The sequence below is a fragment of the Ambystoma mexicanum genome, chromosome 4q (genome assembly GCF_040938575.1).
Source record: "Ambystoma mexicanum isolate Mex_15411 chromosome 4q, UKY_AmexF1_1, whole genome shotgun sequence".
Taxonomy (NCBI): domain Eukaryota; kingdom Metazoa; phylum Chordata; class Amphibia; order Caudata; family Ambystomatidae; genus Ambystoma; species Ambystoma mexicanum.
Genome location: NC_090928.1, coordinates 1,245,759,009 through 1,245,775,797, shown reverse-complemented (window position 1 = coordinate 1,245,775,797; position 16,789 = coordinate 1,245,759,009). Strand labels below are relative to the sequence as shown.

Genomic DNA, 16,789 nt, shown 5'->3' with positions numbered 1-16,789 from the left:
ATTCTTATATTTTACTTCCAACGATGTATACCGTTCCTCTTTCAGGTTATCATTGCAAAACTACCTCCACTAATGATACCAGGTGTTCCATTCCCTGATGCTCGCGCATACTAGCTTGTGGTGTGACCACGGCGTCACATGAATGTGTGTTTGTCACCCAGGGTGCCAGTGTGTGTTACACGAGAACAAGATCAATATGCGCAAAGGAACCATGGACATGAGAGTGAAAGGATACAACCTGTATCCTCTACATAAGTGTCTGTCAGGTCTAGACCTTTGTTTAACTCGCTAAACTTTGCTCCTGCCCCCACTCGAGATACTTTGCGCTGTTGCCCCACATCAGTCAGTCTGTCTGTCCTTTGAGGGCTTGATTGCCATATTGGAGTCCCCACATACTATCAGGGCCTCCTCTGAGAAATTGGCATGCAAATGAAGGACTTACTTTAATTACTGAGTCTTTTTCCATGTTTGGACAGTAGACAGGTGCCACTGTGATAGATCTCACCACATTCCATTGTCCCTTCAAGAAAATGTACCTTTCTTCTGCATTTCTTTTCAAGTATATACACATTCACCATTAAGAGAATAGAATTGCATAACCATTACCAGTGCAATACAGGTGAGTATTCCGATGCAAGGAAAAATAGCCAGCATCAAGACCAGAACACTTCTCTCAACCTTAATTAAGTCCAGCCCTAAGATGGTATGGGGCCTTGTGGCTAAAAGTCACATGTTCTAAAGTATAGCTTTGTCAGGTGAAATTGACTTTACTTACAATTTGTACCATTCTAGACCCAGCACACACTATCTTACCATAAGCGCGGGCCCGGGTATCGAAACTGTGTTGCTCCGTGTCGTCTTGCTTCCTGCTTTCCTCCCGAGACATAACTTTCTCATGCAGTTTCTCATGTAACATTTTTATGTCACACTTCCTACAATTATTGGCTGGTGGCAGTGGTTTACTTTTTACTATTATGGATTTTTACCACGGGCTGCATTAGCAGCCACTAAGGCACCCACGGGTACCCATTTCGTCAAAATGGTACGGTCTTTGTCTTTGGTGGGATTCATGAGTGAAGCCCGGCTCTGGCTCCAGTATGTCTGGCAGGGGCAGGAAGTGAGGGAGGTGCCCAAAACACCCTGTGCTTAATCTCCTTGGTTACAGAAATGCACCCAAAGGTAATTGGCCGGCTGGCTGTCCGGCAAGGACAGCCACCCTGCTGTGTGATGGACATCTAAGCTAGAATGAATGGAAGAACCCTGCATAAAAGGCGAGGCTTTTTGACTTGGAAGGCAGAGTCGATCACTGGACAAAGGAATCCGAAGAAGAACTTTGAAGAGTCGCCTGCTGCAACTCCTGGACCGTTGGTTTGCCCGGTGAAGCCCTGCTGCTGTGCTGAAGCTCTGAATTCGCCTCGACTAGAGAAGCCCTGCAATGACCAATCAACCCCAAAGTAAGCCCGTCTGGATATCCTCTTAAAGCTGGTTGCATTTCCACTGCTGCTGGAACCGAAGAGCCACGGAGAGGAACACCAGATTGTGTGCGTTGCTTTTAAGTCAGCCTCGAGCACTAGGGAAATCCTCCAGACTTCCCTGATACAGGACTGACCAAGCTTGAGCCACCTCAGAGTGCTGGACCCCAGATTCAAGGAAAGACCATCTCGACAGCCAGAAACCGCGGTGTTGCTATTTGCGGTAGACGTGAGGAGCTGAAACACTGAAGTGCCACTTGTTTGAAGATTGCCAAGATTGCGTTTGGCATACAGCCTTAGCGGACTCGCACCCCAGTACAGCAAGAATCTACTTGTTCCTTAATTAGGACATCACAGACAGATCAGAAATAAAAAAAATCATGAAATACCTGCTGGAGGTTCCACTCTGCATTGGACCTCAAGACACAGCCAGCTGTAGGCATAGATTATAAGAAATTATGTATGTATGTATGAGACGGTTGCCAGATTCTCCGTCCTGACTGACATTAGTTGGCAGACTCCTTAAAGGGCAGAGGGGATGAAAGGTTAAGGCAAGTCAGATGACAGTCTGACTACAACCACTCACAAGACTAGTAATAGTCTCTGTGTGTCACTCTTGAAGCAATAGTTTATAAGTTGTTTTTAACTTTATCATATTTGCATAAACAGGTTCATGACTTACATGATTAAGAAGCGGCCAGCAGACATGAGTAGCACTTCTATAGCATGTTAAGCTGTCATTCCATTCAAGAGAGGAGAAGGCTGTAATCAAGAGTGAAGCACGTATATCCTGTGGAACATTCAGGGAAACAAAATAAACATTAACTAGGGCAGAGGATAGTGAACACAAATAAAAAGCTTATGAAAGGGTGGAATTAAAAAGCAAATATCAAAGGAAGAATGCCAACATTTGGTGACAAATACACTCACAGGTTAAAATACATTTTGTGTTCATCAATACAAGCAAATCATACAGAAATGCTAAAAAATGAAATGCTATTGCTCAAAAAGGTCTGCAAATTGAAGATGTACAATGAAAATATGTAAAGCAGAAACTAACAGAAAAAGAGAAAAGGGGTAAAAAAGAAGAAGAAAAAAAAGGACAGGGGGGGAAAAAGTATAAATTTAGCAAAATTATATAAACCACTCACTAATTCATCCACACTAGCATACTTAACATGTTTTATGGACAGGGCAGGACTGCTTGTGCACACCTGAGCTCAGATGAGCAGCCCTCTCTCTACGCAATAGGAAAAATAAGTAACCGCCTCGAGAAATGTGTTCTGATGGATTAGTCCTTCCTCTCACGGACTCCCCATTTTATATAAACCCTCTACAGGATTTCTTCTGGCTTTGGAAATATTCAGCCACCAGGGGAGCACTGCTTCTCTGCCTCAGTGTCACGGACATCCGTTAGGAAAGATTGCCATTTTTGCAGCTTTCCTCCAATAGACTTCTAGGGGATGTTGGGGTGGTCGATAAGGGTCCCAAGAAAGAGGGGATTGTGTTGTGTGTGCCATATTGGGGACTGGGGGACGGCAAAGTTGGTGTGATGTTGCAATTTATCATGTATCTAGCGTAGTTAATAAGGAAGGGATAAGTGTTACTATTAGTGTTACTTTGTGTTCAAGTTGATACTTTTTAGATTTGCACACGCGCAGCAAGATAATGTCGAATCTGCGGATGCAGCATGAACGTAATGAAGGTGTGTGGTGTGGTATAGGGAAGACAGAGGGAGGACAAGACAAAATCTTACCAGGCCTTGTGTCATTCAGATCGTGCAAGTGCAGGCGGGAGATGTACCAGGGGGAGGGACGCTTGAAGTGCAATCATGGCAGCAGTGAGCTGAGTAAGTGCAGATAGAGCAGACAGTTCTGGGTAAGTGCAAGGAGGCAGTGGACTATAGGGTTACAGATGCAGCCCCTAAGTGCGCAGTAGGCCTGGAGGCAGTGCAGGTGCTACTGGTCACGGGGGAGACTTGTGCCCAATTAGGTTGTAAGGTTAGCCAGGGAACCAGTCAACAGAGCAGACATGTAGGCCAGCAAGGGGGAGAGAGAGAGAAAGCAGAAGCAAAAAGGAAGGTCTTGAGCTGCTTTCGGATCCTTAGGTGGTCCTGCCCGAGTTTGAGAGTGGCAGGTAGGACCTGCAGAGAGAGGCACCTGCAGAGGAGAGAGCTCTACCACCCACTCTCTGCCTGGAGAAGCGTCTGACCTTCAGAAGGAAGGTATTTAGGAAGAGTTGGATGTAGTGCGGGCCCCGGGTCCAGAAAGCCTTATGGACAATGCAGAGGGCCTTGAACTTGATCCTTGGAGCAACCGGGAGCCAGTGAAGAGATTTCAGGGCTGGAGAGATACGATCCCTGGACACCAAGGTTTTTTGCCTCACAGGAAGGCACAGCGAGTCGGCCCAAGGAAGGCGGCCAGAGTACAAGAGGGAAAGCGGGAGCAGGGGTCACAATGAGAAGGATCTTAGTCTTACTGGAATTAAGGCAGAGATCGTTCAAGGAGCACCACTCCTGAATCGCGGATACACAGTCCGGAATGAGCGAGAGAGGAGAGGAGCCTGAGGGGAGCCTGAAAGAGCCGAGTGTCATCCTCATAACACTGAAAGTTAGAGAAGGTAGAGGTGAGGTGGGCAAAAGGGGCCAAGTAGATGTTGAAAAGCCAGGGTGAAAGGTAAGAGCCCTGGGGAACACCACATGTGGAGAGAGAGGTGGTGGATAGAAATGACCCAAGTTGGACCTGGGAGGGTCGGTCCAGGAGGAAGGTCAGCCAAGCCAGGGCCTCATCCGCGATGTCCAGGATCTCACGGAGACAATTGATCAGGATTTCATGATTGACCATGTCGAAAGCAGAGGAAAGATCAAGGTGGATGAGGACAGAAGGAATGCTAGAATCGAAATTAGTGAGCAGATCTTCACTGGTGTTCAGAAGAGTAGTTTCCATACCTCTGGCTGCTCAGAAACCAGACTCATGGTCATGGAGACAACTAACAGATTCAGTTTGGTGGGTGAGCTGGGAGATGGTCAGCGTTTCCAAGAGTTTCCCCAGGAAAGGAGTGAGAGATTGGGTGGTAGTTTGCCCGAGAGGAAGGATTGGCGAAAGGATTCTTCAGGAGGTAGTGCACAAGGGAGTGCTTTAGGAGGGGCGGGGGAAGGTTCCAGTGGAAAAAGAGCGATTGCAGAAATCGGCCAAGGCTGGAGCAAGGGTGTCAATGTGGTCCTTGATCGTTCTGGAGGAGCTGGGGAGCCTTTGCTTGGACGATGGGACTAGTCTAGAAACATTGTCAGGAGTGATCGCAGATGAAAGAGGACATAGGAGGAGAGGGAGGGACAGCCAGAAGGGGGGGCCCAAGAGAGGGAGAGGAAGAGGAGAGAGGGGACCGGATGTCCTGGGTTCTAATGGTGAAGTGAGGAGCCAGAGTTGTGCAAAGGGCCTAGGAGGGAACACAAGAGCTGTTAGAGGCTGCAGCGATGCAGGCTTGGATGTGGGCTCTCTTCATAGGCAGGACAGAGAGTCTGTATTGCCTTTGGAGCAGGAGGCAGGCCAGCTTGTCAGAGGATGCGCGCAATGCCCTCCACTTCCTTGCAGCCACCTTGCACTTGCGGTTTAGAGTGGAGAATTGCAAGTCATACCAAGAGCTGCACTTGGAGGTAGGCTTCAGGCAGATTCTCATGACAGGGGTAAGGACATCCAGAGTGTTAGAGATGGAAAGATGCAAGTTGGAGAGGGATGTGTCAGAGTGTTAGTCAGCCGCAGGAGTAGGAGGAGATAAAGTAGCTGAAAAATGCCTCCAGTGACACACGATCCATGGTCCGGATGACCGAGAAGGTGGGTGGCAGTGCTGGGATTGGCTTCATCTGAGGGACAGAGAGCTTCAGGTGGGAGTTCAGAAGAAAGTGGTCAGTCTCAGAGGGAGGAGTAGTGAGAGAGAGAGAGGGGGATGTCAGAAGAGATGAGAACATCCAAGGTGTGCCCGGCAGAGTGTATCGGGCCAGAGGGTAGAATAAAGAGAGTTCCGCAGAGACTGCGAAAGAGCCCTGAGGAGGGAATAGAAGCATCCAGAGGATGTCGAGGTCTCCAAATAGGAGACGTTGAGAGGTAGAGGCAAGGAGAGAAGAAGGGAGTTCAGCCCACTCCGAGACGAAGAGGGTGACCTGGCAAGGTGGCCTGTAAATGGTTGCCACATTGAGAGATGACAGTAGAGAGAGAGCGCCTGCAGACCAGGCATTCAAATGAGGAGTAGGCCTGCATAGGAATAACAGAGGCTGGGATACTCTCTAGCAAGATCAGGGCTACTCCACCTGTGGACGGTTGGTTCTGGGTACGGAGAAGATCTTGGCGCCATCAGGGAGGAGAGGGTCAGACTCGTGACACAGCTGGCCGTGAACCATGTCTCGGTGAGAGCGAGGACATCCAGGTCAAGTTCTTCGAGGAGGTGGCAGATGTCAGGAGTTTGACAGCAGAATGAGAGTTGAGAGTAGCAATGTCGAGCTGGTTGCGACATTTGAAAGACTTCCGAGGTGGGGGTAGAGGTGGTAGAAGGAGGTGGCAAAGTTGCCAGAGAGGTGCTGGTGGGAGTAGCGGGAGAAGGAAGGAAGTTGAAAAGAGGCAGCAGATGCCTATAGAAAAGGAGGAAATTGGGCTAAGGACCCTTGACCAAGACCATGCCATTCAGATAGACATTAATGATGGTCTTGGACGAGTGGAAGGGGGCCAAGAGGAGCTCCCACCCAGTAGCACCATTAATAGTAGAGGAGGAAAAGGGAGAGAGAACAGAGACAATATGAGGTGTCCATAGGTCTGGAGAGGGAACGGCAAAGATGTCAGTGAGTCTGTATGGAGGAAGCACTGATGCAATTATCAGCGATAGGGATGCCAGGGTTGGAAACCAGGATGTCCTTTTTGAATATCTTCATTCCAGACTTAGTGAGAGGGATAGGATAGGCGATAGAGTAGCAGTTAGAGAAGATGGGAGAGAGGGAAAGCACCATAGAGGGTACAAGGAGGAAAGTAGGCGGAGGAGGGAGCGAAAGAGAGGAGAGACAGTTCAGTGCTGCACAGCGCAGGAAGCACAAAGGGGTGGGTGAGGGTCACACAGTAGGGCACACAACAGGGCGACGGGACACAAAGCAGTACAACGGTACCCCAGCGGAGTGGGGACCAGGAGAGTGGGAGAGAGTCTATTGGGACGCAGTTCACAGTCAATAGTAACCAACCAATGCAAAAGCCACCAAATCCGACTTCTGAAAAGTAGGGAAAAAGGCCTAGTTGTAAACACAGCAGAAGTGCAAACACACCCGAATTTGAAAACCTGGTTTGTAGCAACAGTTTGATGGCTGCGGGCTCCTGGCTTCCCCGGCTGACACCGGCAGACACCACCTTGAGCTGCATTCACTGGAGCTGTCCTTTGCATCGTGGTCCTTAGCAAGGGGGGCTGCCATATAAAGGGCTAGTTCACCAATGAGAGTGTGGTGGGCAGACAGAAGGAGGGTGAGGCACAGGAAAGCGAGGTCGGCTAGGGGGGCACAGGGGAGAGGAAACCAGTCGCATCGGCGCAGCAGATTAAATGATTAAACTTTAGTCAGGTTATGAGCCCTGCCTCGGCCACAAGAGAGCAGGGTGCGCCAAGAAAAATAAATGAAGAGCCCGGGAGGTTCAAAAGCACATCACTCACCAGCCAAGGAGATCTGGGAAATGCAGTGAACGGGCCCGGAGGGTGTAGACCCTTGCAGGCGAGCGGGCCCGTTCACCAATGGGAGTGCAGTGGGTGGGAAGGAGTGAGAGATGCACACAGGGAAGCGAGGTCAGGGGGGTGGGGAGAGGAAACCAGTTGCAGCAGCGCCCAAGGCGCAGCAAATAAAATTATGAGATTCAATTACGCACAGATACATGGGGGTCTTTAGTAACATGTGCTGAGACATGGTGAATAGACAGATCTGTATGTCACAAGTCCTCTTATAAGCTAAGGATTGTGCAGGCCAGAAGACTGGGTTGGCGAGGTTAACTGAGAAATTACTTACCGTAATGTTCTTTGTATGGATTCTTCTCCCGCAGATTCCTCATCAGAAAGATATTCCCTTCCAGCTGCTCGGGAAAAAAGTTCAGACAGGGGGCGTAGTGGGCCTCGACTCGGACGTCGATAGTCTGCTAAGAACATGACGTCGGGTGTCGTATATATACTGCGTCACTACGCCCCGTACCTCAGTTCCCGCCTTTTTTCACCAAGCTGAGCTGCAGCAGAGGAAAACCAGCGAGAAAAAGAGCCAATAATCAGCCAATAGAGGGTTACAAAAACAAAGAATTCCTATCATGATGAGCAGAATTTAGAAAAAAAAGACTATTTTTATTTTTTTGAAACCAGAGAGGGAGGCATGCGGCTTGCCGGGAAGAAGAGCAACCAACTATAGAACCATCACAGAGGCTCCTCTCTCGAGAACGAGCATACACCAACTGCCAAAGCTTTCTGAGCAGGGTGGATGGGAGTGGTGATGAGGAATCTGCCGGAGAAGAATGCAAAGAAAGAACATTACGGTAAGGTAATGTCTTCTTCAATGGATTGCCTTTCTCCTGCAGATTCCTCATCCGATAGACTCCCAAAGCTGTGTGAAACAATGGAGGTGGGAAGAAAGCTTATGGCAGAAAATTCAGCAACACCGCTCTTCCGAAGAGAGCGCCAGCCCCATGGGCGACATCCAGGCTATAGTATTTCCTAAATGTTTGAAGTGAAGACCAGGTTGCATCCTGGCAGATGTCCCCAACTGGCAAAACACTTTGCAGAGCTGTATAAGCAGACACTCCTCCTCTGGTAGAGTGAGCTCTGATGTCGTAACTCTATTCCGGTATGGCAGCATTCTGTGATTCATAGAGTGATCCATCACAAAATTGTCTGTTTGGTTACAGCTAGGCCTTTTCTAGAAGAAATGCTATTCCATTTGAGAGCTCAGACTGTATACACTCCCTTCAGAAAGCTGCTAAAGACCCATCTTTTTGGTTCTCTCACTGCTCCTTAGGCTTTGGCTCTTGTACTGTAATACTGCTCCCCCTCAGCGCCTTGATGCCGTCGGGCCATAGTTTGCGCTTTATTAATCTTAAATAAATAAAAAATAGGCTACAAACAACTTGTCTGTCATTCTATACTCTGCCGTTCTTGCCACATAGAAACTGAACACCCTCTTGGGGGCCAAACAATGAAAACACTCCTCCTCCTTGGAGCGGTGCAGAGGTGGGGAGAACACCGGAAGATCTATCGCCTGAGAAAAATGGAATTCTGACATCATCTCAGGCAAGAACCCTGGTCACACCTTAAACGATAACTTTTCGCAGAAAATACTTAGAAATGTAGGTTTGCAAGAGAGGGCCTGCAGCTTGCAGACCCATCTGGCCGTGGGATGGCAACTAAAAAGGCTGTTTTTAACATAAGCAACTGCAAGGAACAAGAATGCAAAGGATCAAAGGGAGCCGCCACGAGTAAGGTGAGAACCAGGTTCAAATCTCAATCCGGGACAACAAAAGGGATAGGCAGAAACGCATTAACAAGACCTTCCAGGAATTGGGCCATCACTGGGATCGCGAAGAAAGCGCCTTGATCCAGAGACCTCTAACAGACAAAGCCGCCAAGTATCCTTTGACTGTGGTAACCTAAAGGTCTGAAGAGGCCAGTGGCAGAAGGAACTCCATCACTGTAGTAGTAGCAACGGAATCAAGAAAATCTGTTGTGGTTTCTGGAGAAATTTGAACTGGGGCTAAGTTACATTTATTTGTCTGTCCCCTGTCCACCATAGGGTTACAGGGGCGTAAAGTCCTGTCTCTAAAATCACTCTTCCCTGACTTTGGCCAGAGGAGGCCTGATCAAGGATCTCTTCCTAAGCCTATCCTAGTGTCTGGGTTTGAGTGATATTATTTACATGAACTGTATCTAACTTTTTGACTCTTAATCCTATCAACTGGCAGTGATTGTCGGCAGAAGGACGCAAAACATCTACAGGGCCAATTTCATAAGAGCTAGGGAAGCGGTTTACTTTGAAGTATCTTTAATGTTATTCATGTGTATAAGTACTGTGATGAATCACTGGATGTTATCACTTCTCCACGAGGGGGAGCCCCTTCCCACGAGGCCTGGGAGGGGAGGCCGCAACCCAATAGTCCCCCTAGGGGTGGTACTCAGCAGGTGGATCTCATAGGGAGGGATCCCTCCTGTGGGAGCAGAGATGACTGTACAGGTATTCTCCACTCCAACCCCCCTCACCTATCCCACCCTTGCCTTCTAACCCTGTGTATATGTGTCATGTAGCAAAAACCATAAGTACTGGGTCGAGGAACAGGCTAGTCTACCCAGAGGACGACTATAGGTCAGGTACTGAGAGGAGGCGGCAATGAGGAAGCATGAAGAGCACTCTTAGAACTACTAGTGAACATTTTAGTGGTTCCCAAATTCCTATTGGTCAAGTAATATTCAAAAGAGGAGGAACCGGAAGCAAGTCGGCAGTGCAGCAGAGAGAAGCAAGGCGGACCAGGATGCAAGGCGAGAAGGCGAAGCATCTCCCGAGGGCCAGAAGTGGAAAGACCATTCTGCCTACTGGAAAGCAGCTGACTTAACTGACTGAGGAAGAGGGACCGTGCGGACTGTGTCAGTAGAGTGGCTCAGAGAGAACCTGCAGCTGCGGAGCCGCTGTAGCTGGAACTGTCGGGGGAAGGCACGCCAGGACCAAAAGGTGAGTCCCAGGACCGACCGAAGCACACATCAATGGTCCCTGAAGGTAGGGGACAACACGGGCGGCGGGGACAGAAGAGAGGCTAATGGTCCAGATAAGCAGGATAGAGATAGCCCAGGAGAAATACTGGGGGAGCGCAATAAGTGAAGCAGTCTGAGTCTGGGACCTGTACCCACAAGAAGGAGAATTTGCTTACTGGTGATTTTCTTTCTATGAATTTTTCTCATACAGATTCCTCATCAGATAGATATCCCTTCCAGCGTCAGATGCAAGGAATGCTTTTCAATGGAAGCGAAATACAGCCACCTATCTGTCTTGACTCAGTGCACCGATTGTCAAGTCCGGACGCGATGTTGGTCGCCATACATATACTGCATCACTATGCCCCTTAACCACCCTCCCCCCCAGCCCCCTGCCTCAGCTCAGTCACTGCGGAAGACCAAAAGACTGGCAAAAAGGCAAACTGTAATACAACTGTTTTCTTTCTCTTTGGATGAGGAACATGACACTGTTAGAAGGGGTAGAGAATCACAATTTTGAATGGCAAAAAGCTGTACAATTAGAAACATCTGCATTTCCCACAATAAGCAGACAGTCAACATGCGATACAGGCACTTGCATATAGGGCTTGGGTGGGAGGGTGATGAGTAACCTTCGGGAGAATAATCCATAGAAAGAACATTACCAGTAAGTAATTTAGCCGTCAATCGATTGCTTTTCTCCCACAGATTCTTCATCAGATAGACTCCCAAAGCAGTATATGGATTCTAAGTGTGATGAAAGTCCCTATCCCAGATAGTTCTGAAGCACTCCTTTTCCAAAGCGAACATCAGCCCCACGCGAGACATCCAAAATATAACGCTTGGTAAAAGTGTGCAACGAGGACCAAGTCGCAGTCCGGCAAATGTCTAACTGGCACTCCCCTTTGCAGTCCCGCGGATGCCACTACACATCTTGTAGAGTGCACCCTAAGGCTGGATGGACGCTCTTTCCCTGCATGCGGGTAGCATTCTGCTATACAGAGCATTACCCAGCGGGACGGTGTCTGTATAGTAACAGGCAATCATTTCCGTGACAGGGTAAAAGCTACAAACAACTGATTGGTCTTCCTGAATTCAGATGTTCTCAACTAATAGAAACCAAGAGCCCTCTTGGGGTCCAAACTTTGGAACACCTCTCCTCTTTCTTAGAAGGGTGATGAGGAGGGTAGAAAAAGTTAAGGTAATGGTCTCGGAGATGTGAAACTGACACAACCTTGGGCAGAAACCCGGGTTGCTCAAGGACACCTTCTCCTTAAAGAAACTGAGAAAGGGAGGCCTGCATGACCGTGCTGCAGCTCACTGACCCTTCTGGCTGATGTGATTGCCACCACAAAGCCAGTTTTCAGCCTGAGCAGTCTTAGAGAACAGGAGTGCATAGGCACAAATGAAGCCTCCATAAGAAAAGATGAGACCAAATTAAGGTCCCAATCCCGGACAATGTAAGGGATGGGTGGAAAAGTATTCGCAAGACCTTTCAGGAATTGGGCCATAACCATGATCTTGATCCGGGGGACTTTTTGAAAATGGACATGGCCGTCAAATACGCTTTGACCGTTTGTACCTTAAGGCCAGTGACAGAAGGAACTCGGTGGTGGAAGTGATTGGATAGATCCCGTGTTCCCTGCACCACACCTCAAACCTTCTCCATCTGCACGTATACAATATTCTAGATTGTCTGTGTGCAGCCAGCAGCACCTCGTGTACCTCTTCTGAGAGGTGCCAGCCATCATACCTCATCCTCTCAAGAGCCACGCATGTAGGTTAAGGGATGGCGAGTTCAGGTGGAGCACCCAACCTTCCATTTGCAATACGAGGTCCGGCCGCCAAGGCAACCAGGGAGGTGGGCAAATGTCCAAGTTCAGAACTTCCAGGTACCATGTTCTCCTCGCCCAAACCTTCTCCCCCTTCCTCCCACTCCCCCCAGCAACTGCACCCCCCCCACTCAGACCAGCACTTCCTTTCCCTCCTTAGCGCTAGCGCATTCCTCTCTGACCAGCACTTCCCTCTCCTCCCTACTCCCTTGCACTTCTCGTTACGGCACATGCACAACCCGAATGTCAGAAGGCCTAGGAGGACCGTTTTTGTTTTCTTCTTTCCTGTCCACACGTCCCTTTTTTGTCTTGTTGCGCCTTGAAACACCAATTGCTATATAGGAGCATTATAAATGCCCAATAAATAAATACAATCCTGGGCGATCAATATAGGTTTGAAACCTCCTCAAGCTCCTGGGAACCCACAGGATGATGCGCCGGGGGAGGGGGGGATTGGCGGCGCTTGGGATTTCATAGAGGACTGTTACGAAAGATTTCTCTGAATGCAATTTCCCCTCCATATTATGGACACCCCAAACCTTTTTGGCTATACCATCCTGACTTTCTCGAGTTGCGCTCCCCTGGGCGTTTGCTCACTTGTTATTGGGAAACAAACACATCCTTCAAGCTGTCAGTACTGGGAAACTGTTTCCCTTAGTCTTTTATTATGTTGCCATTTCTAGGTAACTTTTCATCAGTGCACAAAGTACATTACTGTACCGCGCCCTGGGGTCCTTTTTGTTTTATGACGTTAGACACCCTCTAAGGAATTTGTGGTGAATGTACAAGTGTGCCTAAGATGAACTGGTGGCAGCAGTTTACTGTAAGGGTATTTTTACTCTATTTTCACAAACCATACCACATTTTACAGCAGATGGCTCATGACAGTGGCCAGTGCCGAAAATGGCCGTGCCCCAAAGTCTTCTGCTCTGTCCTGTGGCCATCTCATCCCTTTGCCTTCTCCCAGGTCGAGTTGACCCTGGACTTCCTTATTTGGGCATGCAGCCTCCTACAAAAGCTGCATCTTTTGTGGACTCCTGCATGTCACGTGTGCTAGCGCCCAGGAAGAGGGTTGGGACTGTAATCCCAATCTACACTACTGGCCACACTACTGGAGCCAGGATGTCTGGTATGCATGAATACATGAGGACCATGATTGGACCACAACTGGTGTGCATGCAAGGGAGCAGATCTTCCACTGGTTGTATAGATTCGATCACACAACACATTTTGGATAAGAGAGGGGGGCCCTGCATCCATGCCAGGTCGATCTACAGTGGTTCATCTTTAACTACAGAAGGAGCCAAGTATCCTGTGAGCTGAAGCAGACCTGTGGACCCGCCAGAGACTAGCTGGAAGGTTTGGCACCCTTAGCCTGCTGTTGTCCCGTCGGACCCCTGCTTTGTTCTCGACCTTAGAAGGTCTGCAAGGGCACTTTGACCCATTTGAGTAGGGGGGGGGGGGAGAACAACTACTCTCAGCGTCTCCTGTTTTCCCGCCAAAAGAGCCTTCTCGGAAGAGTTCCTTGGCCAGCCAGTGAACTGACCCGCTGTGACCCGGGACATTGCATGGGTGCGCCGCCGTTTCGAGATGGCACTCAAAACTTTGGAAATCTCTAGCTTGTGGTTCTCGACACTCTCCTGCCAAATTACCAAGACCTAGCTCCTTTGGGTCGCGTACAAGGAGAGTGCGTCACGCTGCAAGCCTTTGAGGTCCCTGCGTCATTGCGTTGTGGTGACTGCTGCTGTGGGTGACTTTCCCGCCTTCTCTGCTGTGCCCAGGGTCCTGCTGCACCAGAATTTTCTTCATCCTCCCTTTGTGGGCAGAGTTGTGGCTACTGTCCGGTCACAGACTACGGTCCCAATCAGCAGCACCTGAGAGCCGGATCCACGAACTGGCATAGTTTGGTCTGGATTGAAGCAAGGGCCGGTGAGTACTTGCATAATTTATCGATGGCCACAGGCTCATCCATTTGTTTTCACGCACAAGGGTTCCTTGGTATTCTCTCTTTGGCTGGGTAAGCCTGCGCTCCCTGGTCTGTTCCGAAAGTCGGAAACTGCTCTGTCTGCGAGGGCAGATCTATCCCTGGTTATTGGAACTTCCACCCCCTTCAGAGCCCTTAGGATACGATAGGTTATTTATAATGCGCTTAATACCCAGAGGTTTCCAAGCGCGGACGCAGGGATCGAACCTGTGTTGCTCCATGTCGTCTTGCTTCTAAGGCGAGCACGTTGCCCCCGAGTTATCCTCCCTTACCCAACTGTCTCAGCTTCTTGAAAGGGTACTGTCTTTGCTCTTTTTACGCACTGCTGTACATTGAGCACAAGACTCCCATATTTGTGGGGATGGGCTGAATAAGTTAGGGTTTCCATCCTGAATACTGCCTAATTCATAATTCCTGTTAACCCTTCTTATGTTACAGGTTGTGGAGTTTTTATTCCCTTTATCGCATTACTCTACAGTAATTGTATATGTTAAATAGTGAAATGCTAGTGTGATTACTGTTGCATTATTAGTTTGGTTATTTCTGTTTTATTGTGCCTAAAATAAATGTATATGTATTTTTGATATACACCTGTCTAAGAGTATTCTGTGTTATCTTTACTGTGTGTGGTCATTGTGATTTATCTTTTCTCAGGAACTTTAGAGCCCTGATGTCCAGAATGGGACGGAGACCTCCTCCTTTTTTGGGTACCAGGAAATACCAGCTCGAGCCTCTCTGATCGCGAGGAACCGCTTCCACAGCACCCTTCGACAACAGGGCTCTCCGTTCTTCCTGGAGATTCTGTCCCGGTTGGATCGGTAAAGACGGGGGTCTGTCTGGAGGATTTCTTGAAAAGGGGAGACAATAACCCCACCAAATTAACTGCAGTGCCCAGGAATCAGAGGTTATTTCCTGCCATTGGGAAAATTGTCCTGACAAATGTCCACCAACCGGTATGTCGTGGGAGGGAAAAATCAAAGCAGCTTCGAAGGCGCCGTCGCCCCCGCCACAGCTGCTGTCTCTTAAAAGCTCCGTGCCCCTTTCAGGACGCGAGAAATGCCTTTGCCTGGCTTGTAGGAGGTATGTGCTTTTCTGCCATAAGGCCCATAGCACCTATAGACTCTGCCTCAAGAGGCAAATCTGAAAGACTTAGCCAGCTGCACAGCCAGATCCAGCGACTTAGCAGCAATTTTAGAGTCCTTGAATTTCAACCAAGAGTCATCCGCCTTCTGTCTGAAAACCATCTGCCCCTCAAAAGGCATGCCAAGAATGCGGTTTTGTACATTAAAGAAGAAGCGGGATGTTTTCAAATAGGCCTGCCTTCTCAGAACTACTGCCGACCCCAAGGATTGACCAACACAGTCAGCAATATCCAGGCCTGTTTGCAAGGACTGCTGGGCAGTTTCCATCGCATCCTCAACCTTCTGTATAAATCTGTCCCACATATGACCTTCCGGGACGTATTCTGCTGCATGCTCTTCTGCCTTCCACAAACGAAGAAAACTTTGCGAAACCGCAAGCTACATTTGTGGCCCCAAGAGCCATGCTGCCGGAGGTAAACACCTTTTTGGTCAAAGCGTCAATCCTTTTCCCCCATCCCTATCTGTAGAGAGATTCAACGTGGATGCAGCAGGCCTGGAGGACATAGTGGCAGCCTGAACTACCAGCCCTTCCGGGGAAGGGTGTGTTGAGAGGAAGGAGGGATCCCTCTTGCCTGCCTGTACTTACCAGTGACATCGGGAGGGGGTGGGTGGAGGAAGCGTACAAAGTGCATGGGGTCCGCCAGATGGAAGCCAAAGGGACAGCTATTGCCTGGATTGAAGGGCATGTTGTGTTCAATACCCAAGTAATTATCCAGGATGTCCGTCAGGTGGCGGACAACTTGAGGCTGAGTGTGTCAACCACTTTCTTACTAATGTTCTGAATTTGAGAGTGAGTATAGGGTTCTTTCTGTTGTATCTCAAGATATGGAGATGTATCCAACCCGACAACATCTTGAAGGCCTTGAGCCAGTACAATCAGGTAGTCTCTGTCCTCAAGATAGTCGATGCTGCCGAACCCCACAAAGATGGGGTGGACCTCTTCACATTCTTCGGCTTGACCGGTGCCGACAATCAACCTCATTGTGTCGAAAAAACCTGTCTGCGACAGCGGTTGAAAAGCATCAACGCAGATGGTCTATGTCAAAGCCTTATCTTTGGCTCCACAGGTCTGAAACCACTGCCTTAACTTGCCTGCGATGGGAGCAGCGGGAGAATTTTCTGGCCTCGTAGGCCACAGAGCTCGAAAGCTCCAGCTTTTCCTTTTAAAACTAATCCCACTCTTTCCGAGTGGTCGATCCTTTAGAGGGCTTAACACGCTCCGAGGAAGAATTTGATTCACGCTGATGGCGGCGTTGCTTCTTCTGTGAGGAAGAGGATGAGGAATGGCTTCTGGAGCGAGACCTCTTTTTTGCTTTCTTGCGGTGCCGGCTCTCATCGGGACGAGTGGGCTCAGTCTCGGCCTCAAACGACACTGGATTCTTCAGCGATTGTCGGCCCAGGGACAGCTTACCAGCTCTGTTTTACAGGGACTTGGGTTGCATCTTGGGGCACAACGCGCAGGTCCCTGTGTTGTGCGTGGAACCCAGACACCTGAAAGGTAGCCCATACTTACAGGGGTACCCCATAAATTAGGGTAACCCTAATTACGCTCACACCAGATTAATAGTTCACCCCTCTAGGGATTGAAGGCCAAGAGTCTATCTTTCAAGGATAACACATTTAATC

General features: G+C 49.0%; 1 protein-coding gene across 1 annotated transcript in view; it reads right to left on the bottom strand.

Annotated features, from left to right (window-relative positions):
• Positions 1-16,789, bottom strand: part of LOC138468320 (exportin-5-like) — a 391,463-nt gene that overhangs the window by 136,517 nt on the left and 238,157 nt on the right. Inside the window, exon 6 of the mRNA XM_069608823.1 lies at positions 2,155-2,262. Within this exon, the coding sequence (XP_069464924.1) occupies positions 2,155-2,262 (108 nt within the window). The remainder of the gene's footprint in view (positions 1-2,154; positions 2,263-16,789) is intronic.